The 19,166-nt window shown below is 48.2% G+C and overlaps 7 protein-coding genes across 7 annotated transcripts; 2 read left to right on the forward strand and 5 right to left on the reverse strand.

The window, feature by feature from the left end:
* Nucleotides 1–1,226: 1,226 nt before the first annotated feature.
* FPRO_12666 (uncharacterized protein) lies at nt 1,227–4,371 on the forward strand (the record flags this gene model as incomplete). Its single annotated transcript, XM_031223207.1, has 6 exons — nt 1,227–1,422; nt 1,469–2,711; nt 2,773–2,856; nt 2,916–3,754; nt 3,804–3,883; nt 3,937–4,371. The coding sequence occupies 6 exons, from the start codon at nt 1,227–1,229 to the stop codon at nt 4,369–4,371; spliced, it is 2,877 nt and encodes a 958-aa protein (XP_031088589.1).
* A 69-nt stretch (nt 4,372–4,440) lies between these two features.
* Nucleotides 4,441–5,213, reverse strand: FPRO_12667 (uncharacterized protein; the record flags this gene model as incomplete). The annotated part of the gene is made up of 2 exons (XM_031223208.1): nt 4,441–5,037; nt 5,088–5,213. The coding sequence occupies 2 exons, from the start codon at nt 5,211–5,213 to the stop codon at nt 4,441–4,443; spliced, it is 723 nt and encodes a 240-aa protein (XP_031088590.1).
* A 559-nt stretch (nt 5,214–5,772) lies between these two features.
* On the reverse strand, nt 5,773–7,831 carry FPRO_12668 (uncharacterized protein; the record flags this gene model as incomplete). Its single annotated transcript, XM_031223209.1, has 4 exons — nt 5,773–6,823; nt 6,878–6,917; nt 6,983–7,249; nt 7,303–7,831. The coding sequence occupies 4 exons, from the start codon at nt 7,829–7,831 to the stop codon at nt 5,773–5,775; spliced, it is 1,887 nt and encodes a 628-aa protein (XP_031088591.1).
* Nucleotides 7,832–8,421: 590 nt separating this feature from the next.
* Nucleotides 8,422–10,077, reverse strand: FPRO_12669 (uncharacterized protein; the record flags this gene model as incomplete). The annotated part of the gene is made up of 5 exons (XM_031223210.1): nt 8,422–8,717; nt 8,771–9,168; nt 9,219–9,434; nt 9,490–9,722; nt 9,778–10,077. The coding sequence occupies 5 exons, from the start codon at nt 10,075–10,077 to the stop codon at nt 8,422–8,424; spliced, it is 1,443 nt and encodes a 480-aa protein (XP_031088592.1).
* Nucleotides 10,078–10,586: 509 nt separating this feature from the next.
* On the reverse strand, nt 10,587–13,355 carry FPRO_12670 (uncharacterized protein; the record flags this gene model as incomplete). Its single annotated transcript, XM_031223211.1, has 7 exons — nt 10,587–10,689; nt 10,745–11,007; nt 11,057–11,194; nt 11,243–11,311; nt 11,357–11,862; nt 11,926–12,421; nt 12,477–13,355. The coding sequence occupies 7 exons, from the start codon at nt 13,353–13,355 to the stop codon at nt 10,587–10,589; spliced, it is 2,454 nt and encodes an 817-aa protein (XP_031088593.1).
* Nucleotides 13,356–14,597: 1,242 nt separating this feature from the next.
* FPRO_12671 (uncharacterized protein) lies at nt 14,598–16,735 on the forward strand (the record flags this gene model as incomplete). The annotated part of the gene is made up of 6 exons (XM_031223212.1): nt 14,598–14,651; nt 14,705–14,781; nt 14,848–15,006; nt 15,065–15,402; nt 15,458–16,377; nt 16,430–16,735. The coding sequence occupies 6 exons, from the start codon at nt 14,598–14,600 to the stop codon at nt 16,733–16,735; spliced, it is 1,854 nt and encodes a 617-aa protein (XP_031088594.1).
* Nucleotides 16,736–17,287: 552 nt separating this feature from the next.
* Nucleotides 17,288–18,377, reverse strand: FPRO_12672 (uncharacterized protein; the record flags this gene model as incomplete). Its single annotated transcript, XM_031223213.1, has 5 exons — nt 17,288–17,458; nt 17,516–17,700; nt 17,768–17,994; nt 18,053–18,142; nt 18,199–18,377. 5 exons carry the CDS (start codon nt 18,375–18,377, stop codon nt 17,288–17,290), a joined length of 852 nt encoding a protein of 283 aa, XP_031088595.1.
* Nucleotides 18,378–19,166: the final 789 nt, after the last annotated feature.

Here is a 19,166-nt window from a genome sequence, read left to right on the forward strand (position 1 = left end):
CGAGACGAAAAGTTGGTTGATAAGGACTACAAAGACAGGAAAGCAGGATTGCCTGAGGTCAGTAGTAAGAATTATGATGGATTGATATCTGAATAGATGTGGGAAGGCAGCGAGCCCAAGATCATATGTAGTTTATGGGGTTCAATACTGGTTGAGTGTTACTGTAGCCTGAGAGATTGTAGTTCTGCTAAAGTGTTAACATTCGTGGGAACCAAGCACCACGTTCTTGGCTGCAGGACTCATCATGGCAAATTGCGGCAGTGTACGCAAAGGCATCCTCCATGCTTTTCTTCCGTGTTGGCCCCAGAGGTCTGAGCACCAAAGTGAACAGGGATTCTAAGAAGATGGTGTATGACATGTCGAATGATCAGCTTCATGCTCGTCTAAGCGCCTGCAGTGAGTGGTAACAAAGTTATGGCAGGGGTTTTGGGGGCCAACAACGCCGAACCGCATTGGCTAGAGTCGGTCCAACACGCGATGCAATTATAGAAAGCACCAGCACTGCTACTGTATGTTGGTCATCAACTCTGTTGGTCCTGAGAGAAATTCATTTGAAACAATCCTTTCTGCAGCTCAGCCTCGGGCTGTCACCCAAATGTCGAGAGTATATTACATGACTCAATTGAAAAAAGAAACGGGACCCCAAAATCATGATATTACCGCCTGGATTATGCTACTGTTGGCCCCCACACCGGCCAATATTCATCAAAGCCAACAGAGTATCCTCATCCTGCATCACAATATATTAATACCGCAATTGAGGCTTATCCCCACAACCAATCGGGTTCTTCTGAGAAGATGAACAAGCTGCTGCTGCCTTGTAATCTGCCTTGACGTTGCGCTGCATGTCGCGCGGTAATTGTCAAGTAGGATCTATTCCATGTCGAGGTCTGCTTCGTGTATGCGTCAGGCGTTTCAGAGTAGCTGTTGCTTCAGTTGCATATGTTACGTGAAGACAAATTTACTCTACTTATGACAACGCATTGTGATAATTATAGTGTATCGGCGCTTTCCTCATTTGTATGGACTTGAACAGCTACCTATGTACATAATTTGACAACTCGATCTTGTGTCGCACGGCGATAAAAGTCCTTAGTTCACTTTCACTTTGGTTCATTCTTCTTATACCATCTCATATAATCAACATCCCTTGTTTACGTGTTTTTGATATTCTTTCCATTACGGTCCTTTCCTACTATCACTTGTCTACATCTGTTCAACCAACCATGCCAACTATGAGAGCCACAGTCGCACGGTGGCTGTTGCTCCTTGCCCTCCAGTTGGCGGCAGTGTCAACCTCACCAGTTGCGTCAACATGCCCTGATGGATTTTGCTTGTGTACTGGCGACTGCCGTGTTCTTCTGCAAGACGAAAGCTGCTGTCCTCGTGGAGACGGATGGCTAGAGCATATCTGTGGTCCAAGTAAGAATGACTACCTCGTACCTGATGTTGGCTTACAGTGTCCCAGAGAGAGCGTGTTGTCGTGAGGGCTGCTGTCTAGAAGGCTGGACCTGCGCTGCTAATGGAATGTGTGGACCTCCGCTTCCATCTATCTCTGACCCAACCACCATCATCACTCTCCGTAAACCTGAACTATCTTCCCCAACGGCCGATGACAATATCTCTGGCAAAATCTCCACAAACCCTCAACCCCCTTCTCTTACAACTACTTCAGAACGACGGCTATCAGAACACACCACGGTATCATCCATATCATCACATATTTTTGTCACAGCAGGACCCCCAGTCTTAACATTACCAAGTAACCAAGTCACCACTAGCTCTGATGAGGTAGTGTCCGGTCCTGGGGATGCTACTACCATTCCCAATAGCCAGCCGACAAGTGGCGAGCCCGAGAAGCCATCTGATGCAAGCCGCGATATTCCAGATGGAGATACCACCTTACCAAACACTCACATCGTCCCCATCGCGTTTGAGCCAGCCTCTGCCACCACTTTACCTGGCAGCATGGTGACTGCCATTTCCCCCACCAATCCCATTTCTCCAGGAACCGATCTCTCAGAGACAACTCATACGCCTACCACTGACTCTCGCGGAGGCGATGACAGGAGTATCACTACAATACTCATCCCCAGTACTGACGGCGGTGGTCCTGCGGCTTCAACTTCTGGCCAAACTCTGTCCGTCAATGAAACTCTTACATCCATTTTGGTTACGAGTGGCACTTTCTCGATAGCGATCACCACAACAGACACTCCCACCACGTCACCATTCGCAACCGGGACACTTGATTCTATTCTTCCATCCCAAGGTGCAACAGATAGTGCACATCACAGTCAGGAACCTAGTTCCATTATGTCTGTTCCACCGACATCTGTCGACCCCGTCCCTGGCACTGAGCACTCGAGTCATGCCGAAGCCAGCAAGTCAAATGATCCCCTTCCTACTTCTCTCGTCACAAAGGACCCACTTACTACAGCTCCTGAGTCAACCTCTAATTCCACAACCACATTACCCAATGGTCAGGTTACGACTCTACCCAGGCATAGTACCAGTGATGTCACAAAGGCTCCAGAGTCCACTGAAACAGACGGAGTCGTTCCCGTCATCATCCCAATCACAACAACAGTACCCGATCCAGAGAGAAGCGATAATGGTATCAAGATTCCCTGCGACATGTGGTTCTTTGATCTATGCCTCGCACCCATTGGCGGATGGGGCTTCGTGCTTCCTCCTGGGACTCATCCACCGTATGTATAAATCACTTGTAGCATGGCTGATGCCACAGTCAACCGTAACTGACCTTTCTAGTGGCCCCCCTCCGATTATCAAGATCGACCCTACCGCACCTATTAAGGTAGATATCACAGGATCTATCCCATGGCCCGGATTCACGTATGTTACTGTTGATATTTCTCCGTTCCTGGTATGCCAAACTGATATGTATTCCTTAGTATCGATCCGGCCGGTAATCCAACATTCTCCAGTAAGCCGGACGACTGTAAGACTGAGACAGCTGAGATGTGCATCACTACTACTTCTTATGGGGTTTCGGTTGATGGTACTACTACATCTACAACAGCAACGAGTACCATTTCCACTTGCGGCACTATTTACGGATGTGACGTAAAAGGAGAGGACTCCTCAAGAACTATCTCTAAAACAACTACAGTTAGCACGGAGACCCCTACTGTAACAGCCATCAGGCTCACGTGGGAGGAATGGAATATCGATGAGTATACAGGAGCACAGCTCAACGACATAGCAGACGCAGCACAAGCTCGACTCGATAAGAAGTTTGGTAGATTGGCATCTCCTACGTCCCAAATCACAACGACCAAAGCTACTACCGAGTCTTTCCCCACACTCACCCGAGCTCCTTCTATTGGTGTTCCAGCTTCGTCTGGCCTCTCTTGCGTTTCTACGGCCACTTATACAGAATGTGGGGGCTCAGGTAATCGAGAAGCCTGTGTCGAGAAGCCCAGTTGTGCGTCTTGGGTCAACACAGCAGTTGTTACCATGACGACACCGGAGATAACACCATTCTGCGACGCGGGCTACGAAACATACTCGGCGACAGCTCATGCAGCCATACCAACTCAGGGCGGTACCTTGAAGTTCTTTATTCCCGTCTCGGATGATAAAGGGTCAGATTGGGACTTTGTGATTGACGACGATAATGTCAAAGAGGCCGTGAAGAGTTGGAAAGTTGGAAACGATGATGACGATAGCATTGAGAGTGGAGATGGTGGGAAAGACCTCGAGATCAAGTGGGAAGTTCCCGATGAGTCCAGTAAGATGCTTGTTACTCCCACGCTTCTAGACGATGCTAATAACGCCAGGTGGCAATTATGTTGAGTTGCTGTTCAAAACATCGGATATCAACGAGAAAAGGTTCGCCTTTACGGCTAAGGGCGGTATTGTGAGTAGTCCAACTACAGATATCATCGGAAAGTGATCTAAAACGTACAATAGGTTGCTTGTATGCCCGACTGCAGAGACGATGCAACGACAACCACAGACGCTGATGGCATGGTTTGCACCCACTACCCCTGCCACTCCCCCAACTGTGAGCAAGGTCCAGCTCCGGAACCACAAGCTGCCTGTGAGTTAGTTGAGGACGGACTTGCCATTCCCCTCTTCTACACTGTGACCATTGTCGCAAACGGCTACAGTTGGATCGATGACGATGGCAAGAAGCTGAAAAGTGAAGAAAAGGGCTGTGGAGCAATGACGGATTGGCATTCCAGTGCGATTGAAGTTGAGACAGGGGACGGTTGGACTGCGCGGCATATGTTTACTTTCACCTTGCCGATAACTATCAAGGCAGGCTGTGTAGAGAGGGCAATCGCAAGTGCTGGGGGGCCCTCGGGTATTCAGTGCGATAACAAGGAGGGCGATTTATGGTGACGGTTCTAAGTATCAATGGCCCATCGCTACTAGAGTGAATGCCATATTTCTATTTCATTGTAACTCTAATTACGGGATATAACAGTGCGTTTCAAAGCCTACGTGACATTCCTCCCAGCCCAAAGCGCCCAAATCCCTTAGACCTTGCTCAAATAGATCAAGAGTCAGAGGTTTTATAAGCTCGCCATCCTTCATGTGGGGATACCGTGCAGTGGCTTTGAATCTCTCCTCGATTTCCTGACTCTTCCACTTATGAACCCAGACACACGCTACCGCCTCCTGCCCCTCCCATCTCACATCCTCTTCAACCCAACCCAAGCTTGGGCCCATTAGATAGGGGTTTCTATGCTGAAACTTCTTCCCATAGGCAACTGAAGGCGCCAGATGTCGCACTCTGTCCCATACGGCACGTCGCGTTTCTTGTGAGATTGAGGATGGGAAATAGACTCTCTTTAATTCGGTATGAGACGACAGTGCGATTGTGACGTAGTCCCTGTTGAAGTCGATGATCTCAGTTACGACTGGAACATCTGAGTGAGCGCCAAGGCTGGAAAGCAACTCTGCATAGCTTTCGGACTGCGAGAACTCAAGCCAGGATCTGGTGCGATACCAATTGAGTAGAAGCACACAGTCTTGCGGAGATTCCTTGACTCTTCCGTAGCAGGCCTGGCAGAAGTAAGCAAGTTTGATTCGAAGCGTCATTTTCAGAGACGAACATGTGACCACTCTTTCATGGTTGGGTGCAAAGCATGGAATAATGATTCATCTAGCAAAATGTCCTCTGGAAGCTTGAACTTGAACCATGTAGTAATTGACCTGTCCCGTGGTGGGTTGTCCGACATTATTGCGATAGATACAGTGCAATGAGATGGATTATACTTTGAAGGATGGTAAGAGCGGAGAAAACAGGTGTTGGTAAGCGGCAGCGAGGATTAAGTGTTGGTTGCAACAGGCACCTTTATATAAATTTAAAACACCCCGCCGGCAGTGCAAGATTATTAACCCGACACAGCCCCTGTTTGATCAGGCATCAGTCGCTTCACGATTCGGTCGTCACTGATTGATAGTTAAAGCTTATGATATCTCAACGAGACATACCAAGCCAACAAAGCTCCCGATTGTACGTTGCAAAAAAACAAGTCTGCTCGAGGAAATAGTATAGTTGAGATAGACTTCGAATACCCCAGTCGTGGGATTGTGTATCAAATTGTTGACGTTGGCCGGAATGCTAGCAATTCTAAGATCAGCAGAGCAGAGTAAGGTTTTCTCCCAGCTCAATGCGACGCGCCTTGATTGCGGACGTATCCAAAGCGACTCTATAAAAGCGAAGCTTAGTACACGAACCAGAAAACAATACACTAACAGATTTGCGGATGTTAATTTAATCAAGTTAGCCTGTCTTCAGTCCTCTGCCGTGCCTCTTCTTCCTGCTAGTCGATTTGCTATGTCACGAATGATATGCTTCTGATACTTTCCACTTCCAGTCTTGGGCAACTCAGCATCCACGCCATCGTGGCCAAGCCAAAAGATGAATGCCGGCACCTTGACTGGGCTCAGATCCTGCAAAACCCATTCCCTGATATCTTCGTCTGACGGTTTCTTCTCCTGCGAGCAAGCTTGTAAAAATGCTGCGACTACTTCACCGTGGATCTTATCCTTGACTGCCACCACACATGCTTCTCTGACTGCTGGATGAAGCAGCAACTGGTTCTCAATCTCGCTGGGAGACAGATTCTCACCGCCGCGGATGATAAGATCTTTGATGCGGCCAGTGATGAAACCGTAACCTTGTTCGTCCAAGTATCCTTCGTCGCCAGTATGCATCCATAAGACACCATTCTCATCATACCTCATTGCTTCCTGTGTCTTGACCTCGTCTTTGTAGTATCCCTTTTGCAAGGCAAACCCACTAGTGCAGATCTCCCCACGTTCGCCGATTGGAACTGTGTGTCCCTTCGTGTCGACTATCTTGGCTGCGGTATAGGGAAGAACGCGACCAAGACTAGTAAGCATCCTGTCATCAGGGTCGTCTAGGGAAGTGATAAATGTCACAGGACTTGTCTCAGTCATTCCGTATGCTATAAGCATACCCTGAACATTCATCTTGGCTCTCAGTTCATCCATCAAACTAGGTAACACAGGCGAGCCAGCAACGAGACCAGTACGCACTGTTGTGATTTTCCGAGGCTGTGATTCCATCTGTTCCAGCTCTGATATGAACATTGTGGGGACACCGAGTAGTGCAGTAGCCTTTTCTGCCTCAACTGCATCCAGAGTTTGCTTCGCGTTGAATCTGTCGGATGGAAACACGATAGTACTACCATGGGTGAAGGACGCGAGAAATCCCATGACTAGACCGAAGCAGTGGAATAGAGGGGGCGGACAGCATACAACGTCGTCTTGGGTGAGTCTCATGGCATGCCCCACGTATCTACCATCGTTGAGCAAGTTGCTAGAATGGCTTGTCAGAGGATTGAAAGTGGCTTGACAGGAACGAGGTTCTTACTTGTGTGTGAGCATGGAGACTTTCGGAAGGCCAGTAGTACCTTAGAATATGTCAGAGACCAAACGGTGAGTCGAAGACCTAATTGTGTTTAGGGTATTATCTCACCAGAGGTAAATTGCATGTTCAAGACGTCAGCAGGTTGAACACGAGTCTCGGCTCGCTCAAGTTGTTCTTCCGTTATAGTTCCGTCAGTGCCTTCATTCAGGAAGTCTTCATATCTATGACAGTTGAACAGTTCCCGTGATGGAGATCCATCAAACAGAATAAGCTGCTCCAGACTTGCGCCTACTTCTGTTGTCGTAGCAACTTGGTAAACATGATCGTCCGCCTTTATCGATCCAATGGACGACGCAATAAACAACGCCTTACAATCTGCAAAACAAAGCATTAGAGTTCTGCAAGATCTGGGGGTTTGGCTGACTAACCGCTACGAGCCACGGCAGAGCAAAGCTCATGAGGTGAGTTTGTCGTGTTGAACACCACAAAGGGACAACCAATTCTAGCAGATGCCAAAAATAGCTCGATGTACTCAAAGCGATCGCCGGCAAATATTCCAACTGCATCGCCCTGCTTCAAGCCTGCTTTTAGAAGGGCTTTAGCGGCAATAGAGCTGCGATACTCAAGGTCCTCATATGTGAGTCTTCTGCTTTGCCATGGTATAACAATCGCAGTTCTTTTACCGCGCCGCTCAGCTTGCTCTTTGACCAGATTTCCCAGGGTTCTGTTCCAAAGTGGAGGGTTGATGGGGCCTTGGACTATAGAAAGTCTTGGGGCTCGTGCGATCAAAGGTACGGGTTCATGTGGGTTAGACCAGATCGGCTGAACAGATGTTGAGTAGGATATGGCCGGAATGAGACGTGGGATAAACGGACGAGATAGGTTCATGGAGCTAATAACTCCAAGGCGAGAAAAAAGAGGCCTGCGTCTCATTATTGGGAGAAGTACGGGGGCCATCTTTGATTGTTGGCGGTGAGTTTTAAGCAAGAGCTGTAGAGCGAAGATAAATCATATAATTTCTAGATAGCACTGAGACATCGTGGATACCCGCGTCTTGGACGATTTATCAGCCGTCGCCCGGGACAGAGCAACGGCACATGACGAACTTGGGATAGCAAACCCGGGCATCGGACCGAGCGGGGACTCACTAACCGGTCCCTTTCAGTGCCCTTGTTCAGAGGGCTCAGGCTGCTAAACCAGAAGAGAACCCGTGTGGCATTTTTGGTTGAGTCCTTGCTTCGATCTCAATAACAGAGCTGAAAGCATTGCAATAATTCTCCCTTGGTGTAGATCAGGGCAAAGATGAGCTCGGAACTTGACTATTTCAATATATTTAGCAAGCTTAGAATGAGGATTATGGAATTCGAGAAGATCGTGATTACCGACAGTGCTCCTTTGAGCATTAATTGCGTCAACTTATACAGATTAGTTGATGTGGTCCCGTTCCACCAAGACAAGTGAAGATATTCCACAACGATTGACCAGAGAACAACACCAAACTAAGAAGGACGAAAAATGGCAAAAGTGTTGCATACAGGCCTACATAACTACGAGACGATATTCTTGTTCAGAAACAAGGTCTGAACGTTACAAAAGCCCTTCAAACCGTTGGCACCCCACTCAGTTCCAATACCACTCTCTTTGTGACCGCCAAATGCTGCCACTGGAGTCAAGTCAAAATGAGTGTTAACCCAGACATTGCCAGCTTGAATCTCTCGTGCAATACGGTGAGCACGACGAATGTCATTACACCAAATAGAGGCTCCTAGTCCCATGGTCGTATCATTTGCACGCTCGATTACCTCTTCCTCACTACTCCACGTGAGAAGTGGCACAATTGGTCCTAGAGCGCATTGTCAGTCTAGTTCGATATCTCATCAAAGGCTTGAGTCTTACCGAATGGCTCTTCAACAACGATCCTGGATGTCTCAGGGGGTACGTCGATGATAGTAGGGTTAACAAAATACCCCTCAGAAGAGTCAATCTTGCCGCCAACAGCAACGTTCCAGCCCTCCTTCTCAATATCCTCAAAAAAGCCTTTTACACGCTTGAACTGAGGAGCATTCTGCAGCGGGCCGTGTGTTACACCTTCCTTAGACCCATCGCCCAAAGTATAGCTCTTGACATGTTTGACAAGTGCCTCTTTGAACTGAGGATAAATGCTCTGGTGCACAAAGATTCGCTTGAGATTAAGGCAAATCTGGCCCGAGTTAAGGAATGCGAAAAAGGCTACTTTCTCAGCAGTCTTGTCGATATCGACGTCTGGAAATATGATGGCTGGATCATTGCCGCCGCTGACCGAGTTAGCGATTATAGAGGGCTTAAAAAGTCAAAGGAGGCTTACAGTTCCAAGGTCACGCGTTTCAGCGTGGAGCTGGCGCTTCGAAGAACAGCTTTTCCTGTCGCTGTTGAGCCTGTGAAGCTGATCTTATCAACACCAGGATGACTAGTCATCCAAGGACCAAGTTTATCATCGCCGCTGAGCGATTGAACCACTCCAGGCGGGAAAAACTGCTGTGCAAGCTCAACCAATTTCAGACCGCCATAAGGAGTAAACGGCCTTCATTAACGCGGAATCAGTCAGAATCGGCGGACTTCTTAAAGGTGGCACTTACGATGGCTTTACGATGATCACGTTTCCGGTCAATAGTGCCGGGGCGATCTTGCCCGTAGCAAGCAAAAGAGGGAAGTTCCAGGGCACGAGAGCTGCAACAACTCCAATAGGCGTGTAGCGGCTAATGATGGTGCGTTGCTCCGTGTCTTCGAGAACATCTTCCGGAAGCGGAATCTGAGCCATACCACGCATCCACTCGATAGCAGCGTCGGTCTCATACACAGCTTGGGGAATCTAACGTCATCAGTCTCAAACACACCATTCAGGTTTCTATTGGGCCTAAACATACTGGCTTCCCTTGTTCAGCTGTGAGGAGAGCTTGAAACTCATTACGATGAGAGTCCACAGCATCAGCAAAAGCAAGAACAGATTCGCGACGCTCCTCATAAGGAGTCTTGCTCCATATCTTGAAGGCCTTCTTTGCTGCTGCGACCGCACGATCGAGATCCTGCTGAGTAGCTACAGGGACTTGGTCCATCTCCTGTAGGTTTGCAGGGTTCAATCCATGTCGTGTTTCTTTGGTGGGGGCGCTTTGCCCGTCGATGATCTGCACAAAGTCACCTTTGAGGTTGATGCTAGGCTTGGTCATTTTGGCAATTCCTACGGTGTTGAAGTCAGTTAGGGGTAAGTAAAAGAAAAATAGATATGGTTGTTAGTCAAGATTTCGTTCAAGTAACGGCCATTTGACGCTGTTGTCACTTATGCAGCGACTCTTACAACCGGACCGTGACACCGACAGAAACAGACTAGCGTGTTTTCAGTCGGACGCTACGGTCCGATAATGTGGGGCTATTGACCGAAGTCCGTAACCGAGGTCAATACCGAGCCAACGAACGAACTAGACTACAGAGTACTCGATCCAGCGTTGCGCTGTGAAATGGACAGGCATTTTGGCATAATCTCTAAGTTGTTGGCTAGAGGTTTTCTTTGTAGTCGAGACTTGCGGCTCAAAACTTGAATCAGCAGAGAGAATCCGAACTTAGAATAACTCGATTGTTGATCGATTTCGACAAGCTCTTAATAGAAACAGGCTTGGCGAGTGTTTTTGTACCATTGCGTCAATAAGCTCACAGAGCCTTACTACCATTTCATTTCTATCTAATTCTCTGTTCTGAAAACCGTAGCTAACCTATTCCGTAGCCAAAACCCATTCAGCGTCAAGAAGATCGACGAGAATGACATGCAAGCAGCAGCGAGCGGTCTACACAAACACTCGAGTTAGCACTGTTGAATACAAACTACAAGATTCCACTCACGGTGTTAGCACAATGCCATAGGGAGTGAAGAGTCCAGAAGCCATGCTCAACGCAAGAGCATTGTAGCCAAAGACCCATACCAGGTTATACCGAACTTGCTTCATGGTCAGTTCTGCGGTTTCGAGCAGCAGGGGTATAGAATCCGGCCGCGGGTTGAGAATGAAGACAGTTGCACCAATTGTTGGGGTAGCGACGTCGTGATAAAGAGCGATGCCAACGTCGGCTGCTGCTAAGCTCAACCCATCGTTCAGTCCATCACCAACCTAAGGGCCTGTCAGTATGGATGTCATTAGACACGGGTGAGTTACTTACCATTACAACAGCTTCCCCCTCCTTCTGTAGTTCCTTGATGATATCTAGCTTATCTTGAGGCGTTGCTTCAGACGCGAGCACCGGTATTTTCAGCTGCTGTGAAATACGATGTGCTGATTGAGGCATGTCACCAGTTAACTGCCAACATCAGTCAAATGTTCCCTCGATTATACTCCAAGTAATTACCAAATGCGTTGCGTGACCCATCGTATGGAGCCGTTGGATGGTCCTCTCCGCATCGTCTCTAACAGCATCCTAGAAAGTTTAGCAGGTAAGTGTATGTTTCTCGGAATCGCATACCGTCACATAGAGAATCCCAGCATATGTCTTGTCAATAGCGACATATACTGCTATCGCACCGCCGTCTTGCTCTTGAGATATCACTGGGAGATCGGAAACGCCGCAGGACAACAAGTACCGCCTGCTCCCAATATCAACACGTCGCCAAGGCTCTTGGCCCAAAGAGACCTCCCCTGAAACGCCCTTACCCGATTCAGTTGTAATGTTTCGCGTTTCCACGAATGCTTTTGTTTCTGACCAAGGGCCATCGAGATGACTCACGCCAGCGGTAAAGACAGCTCTACCGATCGGATGACTTGTGACACTGCGCTCCTCCACAGCACAAGTATAAGTCCAGAACTCTGTGATTGGTTTCTTCCATGCCTTGGTTGTTTCAAAGTCTGTAACATCTAGTACTGCACGTGTCAGAGTCCCAGTCTTATCGAACACGATAGATTGAGTGTTGCTAAGCTTTTGGATGGTGTTGTATCCCTTGGTGATGAGAAGACCGTTCTGACTTGCCATGCCTAAAAAGAGAAAATAGTTAATATCTCAGCCACGAGTCTGGTAGTGTCATGGCTGGCACTTACCTACTGCTGCGACTACTGCTGAGGGAATGGCTATTCCCAACGCACAAGGACATGCGCAAGTAAGTATTGTCATCGCCCGAGCCATCGCAACTCGAATCGTCCCATAACTCAGCGACTCAGTAGCTGTATAGATCTCTTTGAGGGGAACTAATACTGCCAGTGACATGACAAGCCCTACCAAGTATTTCGTCACCATATCGACCGTACGGTTATCTTCGTCCTTTGAGCCTGCTGCCTCAACAGCTCCATGTACAAGCTGTGAATAAAATGAATTTCCCTGCTCTTTGTCGACAACAGCCACCAGTTCCTTTCCCAAGTTTCGTGTCCCTCCCAGGAGAAAGTCCCCTACGGATTTCTGAACCGGCAGTGCTTCCCCTGTGATAAGGGCTTGGTTGATAGAAGATGTTCCCTCTGTTACGTAGCAATCGCATGGGATGATGGAATAAGGTGGGATAGCAATTTGGTCGCCGGCTGTGAGATAGCTTTGAGGGACAGTCTGAGGCTGGTCAGCAAGTGAAACTACCGACTCTTGATAAACGTGGACATCATACTTTCCCAGTAGGGTGAAGTCTCGTGTAATTACTCTTTGTAAGCGGCTTGTACACTCTCAGTAGATCCTCGGATGTCGTCCGCCTTGACATGAGTTCAATGTATCTCCCAGCCACCACCACAAGAGCCAAACCAATGACGGTCGTGTAATATGAGTTCGCATCAGCAGTTCCATATGCGAACAGATCGATGAACGAGATAAAAGTTCCAAGAGAGATGGAGGACGATACCAGGGTGTTCATGTTAGGTTGCCCGCGACAAATCGCCTTCCAGCCATCCTCATGGATCCACGGTATATACCGCCCTTGCGCAAACAGAGTAAGTGCTGCACATAGTAGATGGGCTATGAAAAGAGTGGCCGATGGTAAGCGACCGTGTCCAATAGAAACAAGGAAGCCAACTGTCTGTATCACTGTTGCACACCCAGCCAAACTGGACAGACTTGATTTGAGCCTAGCAATCTCTTCTTTGGACTTGAGAACACGGATTATCTCCTGAGGTGATCGCGGTCCAAGCTCAACGCCATATCCCAGATCAGTAACGAGTCTCATAATCGATTGACTGTCAAAACTCGAGGTTTTTCCAATCAAAGTGGCCTGTTGCAAAGCTAGCGACACTCGTACTTGGTCTACATCCGGGTGGCTTCTCAGTGCTGACTCAACTGCACTTGAGCAGGCAGAGCAAGTAAGTCCCGACACGGACAGGACAAAAGAAGCGTTCTGTTTGTCACATTCCTTGTATTCACCATCCGCGAATTTGGTGTCGGGGTAGAGAGATTCGGGTTCGTCTTCGTTATATCGTATGGCATCGTCGACGTCAAGGAATTGATAGACTTTGACCAACTGGCTAATGCAGAACGCGGCGATATAACAACAAGCCATTGTATCCGCTGATTGACTTAACCTATAGCATGTGTAAATTGCAGATAGTGGAGTGAGCATTGGCGGTAATGGTCAGATAATAGCTGCCCTGGCACGGGTATCATTCTAGGACTAGCCTCAGTGCGGACCGTAGGCCGCAAGCGGGGCAGGCAGAGAAACAACGAGAAATCTCATGCAGTAGACATGCAGCTTGAGTTCCTAGACAGCTCAAGAGCTAGAAAGTTTTACAGGAGCAGAGGTCTAAAAGCTCCAGGCGGTTTATTCTGAAGGAAATAATTATTTGATGGGGTTCAAAACACCTAATAGTCAGGGAGGTTTTGAGAAATGAGAAGTCGCTCAAATGAACTCTTATAGAAGCCATATATAAGAGTTTCGAGATATATTAACAAATTCTTTATATGTTAAAGATGTATATCGTGGCTAGAGATTGTGTATAAGGAGGCAGTGTTCATTCATTCTGGCAATCTGATAGATATCATAGCTAGTTGTCTGAAAGAAGGGCCTACCCTGTACCTGTGCCATCCAGGCTATACTGATATCTAGACCTGATTTCATCCGTGCGGGGTTGCTGCAACGTCAACGTTGCATACCAAGGATAATAAACTTCCAGCCATTGAGTTCATTCCCTGTTATATCTTAGCGACCCCGTAACTCCGGGGTAAGTCTCCACTAGGACCAAGCAAAACAATGCAAACAACCATAGAGTGCCAACATGCTGAGCCTAACGAGTTAGCGAGCTCCTTACCCCGCTCCGTGATAGCTCATTTCCCCAGGCCAAGTTCCGTGTGTCACGGGCAGCCGGCAGATGGCGCAAGGGGGAGGTACGTAGGTAGGGCAGATGGGCAGACTGGATACACTTCGTTATCTTCCTTCTCATCCCGCAATTCGGACCGCCTCCTGCCTACTCCTCGAAGCAATGTCAGCAGCACCATCGTCCAGCGTCGAGTCACAGGCTCATGCCCCTGCGACTAGTAGTGGTATACGCCGTATTCGGCAAGCATGCACCAGCTGTCGGTATGGGCCCTGTCCGCTCCAACACCAGCAGCTTCTGTGGATCTCCCGGGCCGTCATGTTACACCACTCACCCTCTCACCTCTGCGAACGTGCCTGAAGCATGATCAAGATACTGACGTGGAAACAAACCATAGACAGAGGAAAACGAAATGTTCGGGAGATAAGCCGCGATGCAACAATTGCCGACGTGTCAATCGCGCGTGCCAATATGAGTCATACTCAGCGACGATGGCTTCTGTGACTGCAAACCCGCTTGCAGCTCTGGCTCCCCAGTTTGGTCATGTATAGCCTGCACCAAGTGTCGCGTAACGATGCCATGACTGACTTGACGATAGCCGGACCTCTTGCAGAGATTGAGCACGATTGAAGCCCAGTTGGCCAAGTTGAGTGAGCAGGATGGTCCGGAACAAAGGTTTGCGCGGCTACACCACGCGTTTGTCCCCAAAGAATCTGTTTGCTGAGTTTGATGATCTCACAGGTTCGACTTCAATCAGCCGTTTGTGCCGCAACAATGCGACGCGCCTGTTTCTCCGACCCAGCCTCGTTCATCAACATACCTGGGTAATGGCTCAGACGGTCAGCGCCGGCTCTCAGACGCAGCGTCTTTATCCCCAGATCAAGCCGAGTCCATCACGCCGTACGTTCCTAGAAACATGCTTCCCTATAGCTCATCTCAGTCGCTAACCAACAATCAGGCCCTTTAGCACAATGCCACCGGCCGATGTTGTGCAGCATCTCGTCGACACCTACTTCACCCACGTCCACAACCAACCGTACGCCTATTTCCAAGAGGAGCATTATAGACAGCTGTTCAGTTTCATGCTCCTACCAAAGTGTCTCACATTTGCCATTCTGGCATCTTCCGTGCGATTCTCGGATCACGAATACTTCTCAGGACGCACCCACGACGCGATGGAGGGATACGCGAGACAAGCTTGGTTGTGCGTGCTGAGCGACCATTTGACGGTTGAGAATGAACCAAATTTTCATGTGGCGCAGACTACCAACATCCTAGCCATCATTGACTTTACCGGTGAGTTTGAATCGCCATTCTCCCGAAGAATAAATCTTGGCTGATACTTGACAAGCTGGTCGAACAAGCTCTGGGTGGTTAAAGATTGGACTTGCAGTACGGATCTGCCAAGATCTACAACTCATGAACGAACCAAACCCCATGCTCCCAATTGTCGAGCAGGAAGAGCGAAGACGCGTCTTTTGGTCTGTCTACCTTCTAGATAAACTAGTATCCTGCGGGAGAGCACGTCCACCTGCAATAGCCGACGAGGATTGTCATGTCCAACTGCCCTGCGAAGAGGAAGTGTTCAGAACTGGCACTTGGAAACAAACCCCCACACTTCACCGCCTTCTGAATTGGGACGCTGATCTTGGTGAGATCCGTGGATACTTCACCCTCGCCATTCTCGTCGCTTCTGCCCTCGGACGATGTGCCAGATACGTCCTTCATCAACGTGAGATAGACGATACGTTACCCTGGGACTCCCGATCAGAATTTGCAGCTATCAACTCGTTCCTCTTGCTGATTGAGCAGCATCTTCAGGTTGAAGAAGTCCCCATCCAAGACATCATATCGCAGAACAAGATCCCCAATGGATCGCCGGACCATCAGGTTGTTGGACACGCTGTATTTGCTCGCATCGTCTTCCATCTCTGCCACTGTCTCCTTAGCCACCCGTTCCTCCTGGCACTGCGTCTGCAGAACTTAAAGGTAAAAGCACCAGCGAGTTTCTTGTCCAGAACTTATGAAGCATGCTGTGATCACGCCTCCAAGATCCCGTCTCTACTGCACCGTGCCCAAGAGGCGGGCTGTCACGTAGATGCTTCATTCTACGCTTACTCGACATGTGTTGCTGGCAGCATCCTCTCCATGTTCATCCATGGCAAGGAAAGTATGGGGCAAGTTCCATCTCAGCAGCTGTTGGAATCTGGACAGCACTCATTGGAAATCTTGGACAAGATGGGTCATTTCTGGGATCATGCGGCCAAGATGGTAAGTGTCTCGCCTGGTCAAATCATCTAGACATAACTGACTCGTTTCACAGCACACTCAGCTCCTCAACTTCGATACCCATTCCCAGGATTTCGAGAAGATGATTGATCCACATGCCGTTTTCGACATATCGCCTGATCTAGAAACAGTTCTATGGTCCATGGTTGATTACGGCTCCATGTGCGGCAGCTCAAGAACAAGATCAATCAGTCCTGGCGATGGTCAATTTTCCGTCAACATGAACTCGCCTTCATTCTTCAACTTTGATGTGAACATGACGCCACGGTCGTTTGAGCTGTCTGGAGTTGAAGGCATAAATGGAGCACGTCACACCATGAGATCTTATGTCATGAGTTAAGACTGTCTTCTGGTTTGCTAGTATTATTATTGGACACTTGGTGTATTGTATAGATTCTCCAGCACACTATGGTATACTCTCATGCATGAGGTATAATTACTTGTGTGCTTAGTGCAAATCGGTTTCCAAGTGTTTTGTCGAGAAACTCGGATGGATTTTGTTCAAGGAATGGTGCGGATTGGGGTTTTTGATTTGTTATTCTAGGAAGCTTGGTGCATCAGACAGTACATGGAAGCAATAGAATTAATTCATTCTTTATTGATATATCTATAATCCTTACATATGACTGCCCGCATCACGTTTTACAATAAGACTCTTCCATCTCCTAAAGTAATGGCGTCCCTGTCTCTCCCCGATTTCAGGATATATACTGCACAGCACGATAGGTCACAGTTTTCTAATTTAGTAACTAACTATAATCCGTAATAGTATTTCGTATGTTTTCTCGACAGTAACCCTAAGCCCAAAAAAGAAAATTCAAGACACTTCACGTCCAGAAGGAAATGTTTGTCAATGCTGGCATCATGTCATTTGTTAGAATGGGCGGGAAATTCAGCTGTTATCTTGCTTTCCCAGATTCATATCTCTCTCACTCTTCCCTTTGATAACGGATGATAGATCACCAACAGGAATCTGAATCGGAAAGTCGACAACGGCAAGCAAGATAGCGAGGAGGATATACCATCCAGCAAATGATGTCACAAAGAGCAGTGCGCCGGCGCCCTGTGGCGAGTTAGGAGATGAACACTAGGTGGAGCGGTGTTGCATAACAGAACTTACCACACACAGCCGTTGAGCTAACAACGTGTTCCCAGTATAGTCATCCGCCCAAGCCCAAAATGCCCCAAGGAGGCACAGAAGAGCTGGGACAAGGGTAGCAAAGATCACAACGAAGACGACATTCGTACGCAAGGCGCAGATGAGGTAGATGATTGACAATATGGTCATAGCCAGCAAGAAGAAGCCTTCCCCAATTGTGTCAGTATAATACAAAGCAGTGTGAAATGGGAGGCAAAGGTCGGAAAGACTTACCTAAGCTTGCATTAAAGCCTCTGGTAGCCATTCCTTCGGCAGGTGACTTTGCATCTGCCGGTGCATATGAAGAATATGCAGCGAAGGATGGATGTAGGATCCCACCAAATGAGAGATAGAAAAAGCCGAAGCTTGTAAAGACACAAGAAGGAAAGCTGTTGCCAAGGATCCACTCCATAATCCCGCTGATTACCATGAGGACACCACCCTCAAAGAAATAGACAGGGCTTCAAGGTCATCAGTATGCCATCATGATTGTACCTTACGGAGGGATGATCAACTTACATGGAAGCTGCACCAAAGTGGCTAGCACCACGCCAACCCATCAAGTCACACGATAGAGGCATCAAAGCTAGCAAGAATCCCGCGAGTGCTCTATAATACGGTCATCAGCTGTGCTCATCAGGCAGTCATCTACAGGGTGAGCTAACAGAGGCGTCGGGTTACCAAATGTCTTCCTTAGATCTCCCTTGACAGCATTGGGAGGTGCAAGGTAAAGCTTCTCAAAGAGCTCAGGGCTCATCGAGATACTAGCTGCTGATCGGATAGCATGAAGAGCCTCATGATGGCCTACTTCGGGATCACTGCTGTTACTCGAGGGCTTTGTCATGGTGATGCAGACGTATGCTTGTGGCTATGGCGTTGATAGGAGAAGCACTGGGTTGGGAGAGTATGTATCATAATAGAAAGGGTTTGAAGGCTTTATGCTTGGGACGTGTCATTCTCTTGGCTGCCTGGCCAACCTGTACATCCGATATTCTCGCACTGGACTTTGTCCATAGGCCCTGTACTGTATTGGCCGCCATACTTTGATACGGAATTTCGGTCCTGTTTCGGTAAATCATAAATCGGAAGAGGGAACTCCTCGCGATGCCGGACAAAGAACTTGATGGAATGGACCGCATTAGCGTCCGGACCGACGCTGCTTGGTGTGTATCCACACGGGGGACGCGGGGATAGCATGAGTTGTTACCCCGGAACAAGCAGGGATCCCTGATCTGATACCCGAATCGACGGACCGTGGATTGACAAAGCCTGGGGGTGCATTGGAATGCCCCGGAAATCAGTCACTTCCCCAGGTTCGCAATCTGGGGTAGTAATCATGTGTAATAGAAGTCTTATAGCACGTAACACTGATGAGGACGTGTGATTCAGACTGAGGATTGGCTTGGATTACGCCACGAGCTTGATTGAAATGAACAACCTGGTTAGACTACAGACATGATTACTGTGACTTTGGGCTGGTAACAAATGTAAAATGGAAATAGTTGAACGGCTCAAAAAGGCAGATATTTTGGAAAGGTGTAACGGTGTCTTACAACATTGTAAGCTATGGAAGAATGTACCAAATCAACAGTGAGGCCCAGTGCGAGACAGGTTTACCAGTTTGTAAATATAG

This window comes from Fusarium proliferatum (genome assembly GCF_900067095.1).
Source record: "Fusarium proliferatum ET1 genome assembly, contig: FPRO_scaffold013, whole genome shotgun sequence".
NCBI classification, from domain to species: Eukaryota; Fungi; Ascomycota; class Sordariomycetes; order Hypocreales; family Nectriaceae; genus Fusarium; species Fusarium proliferatum.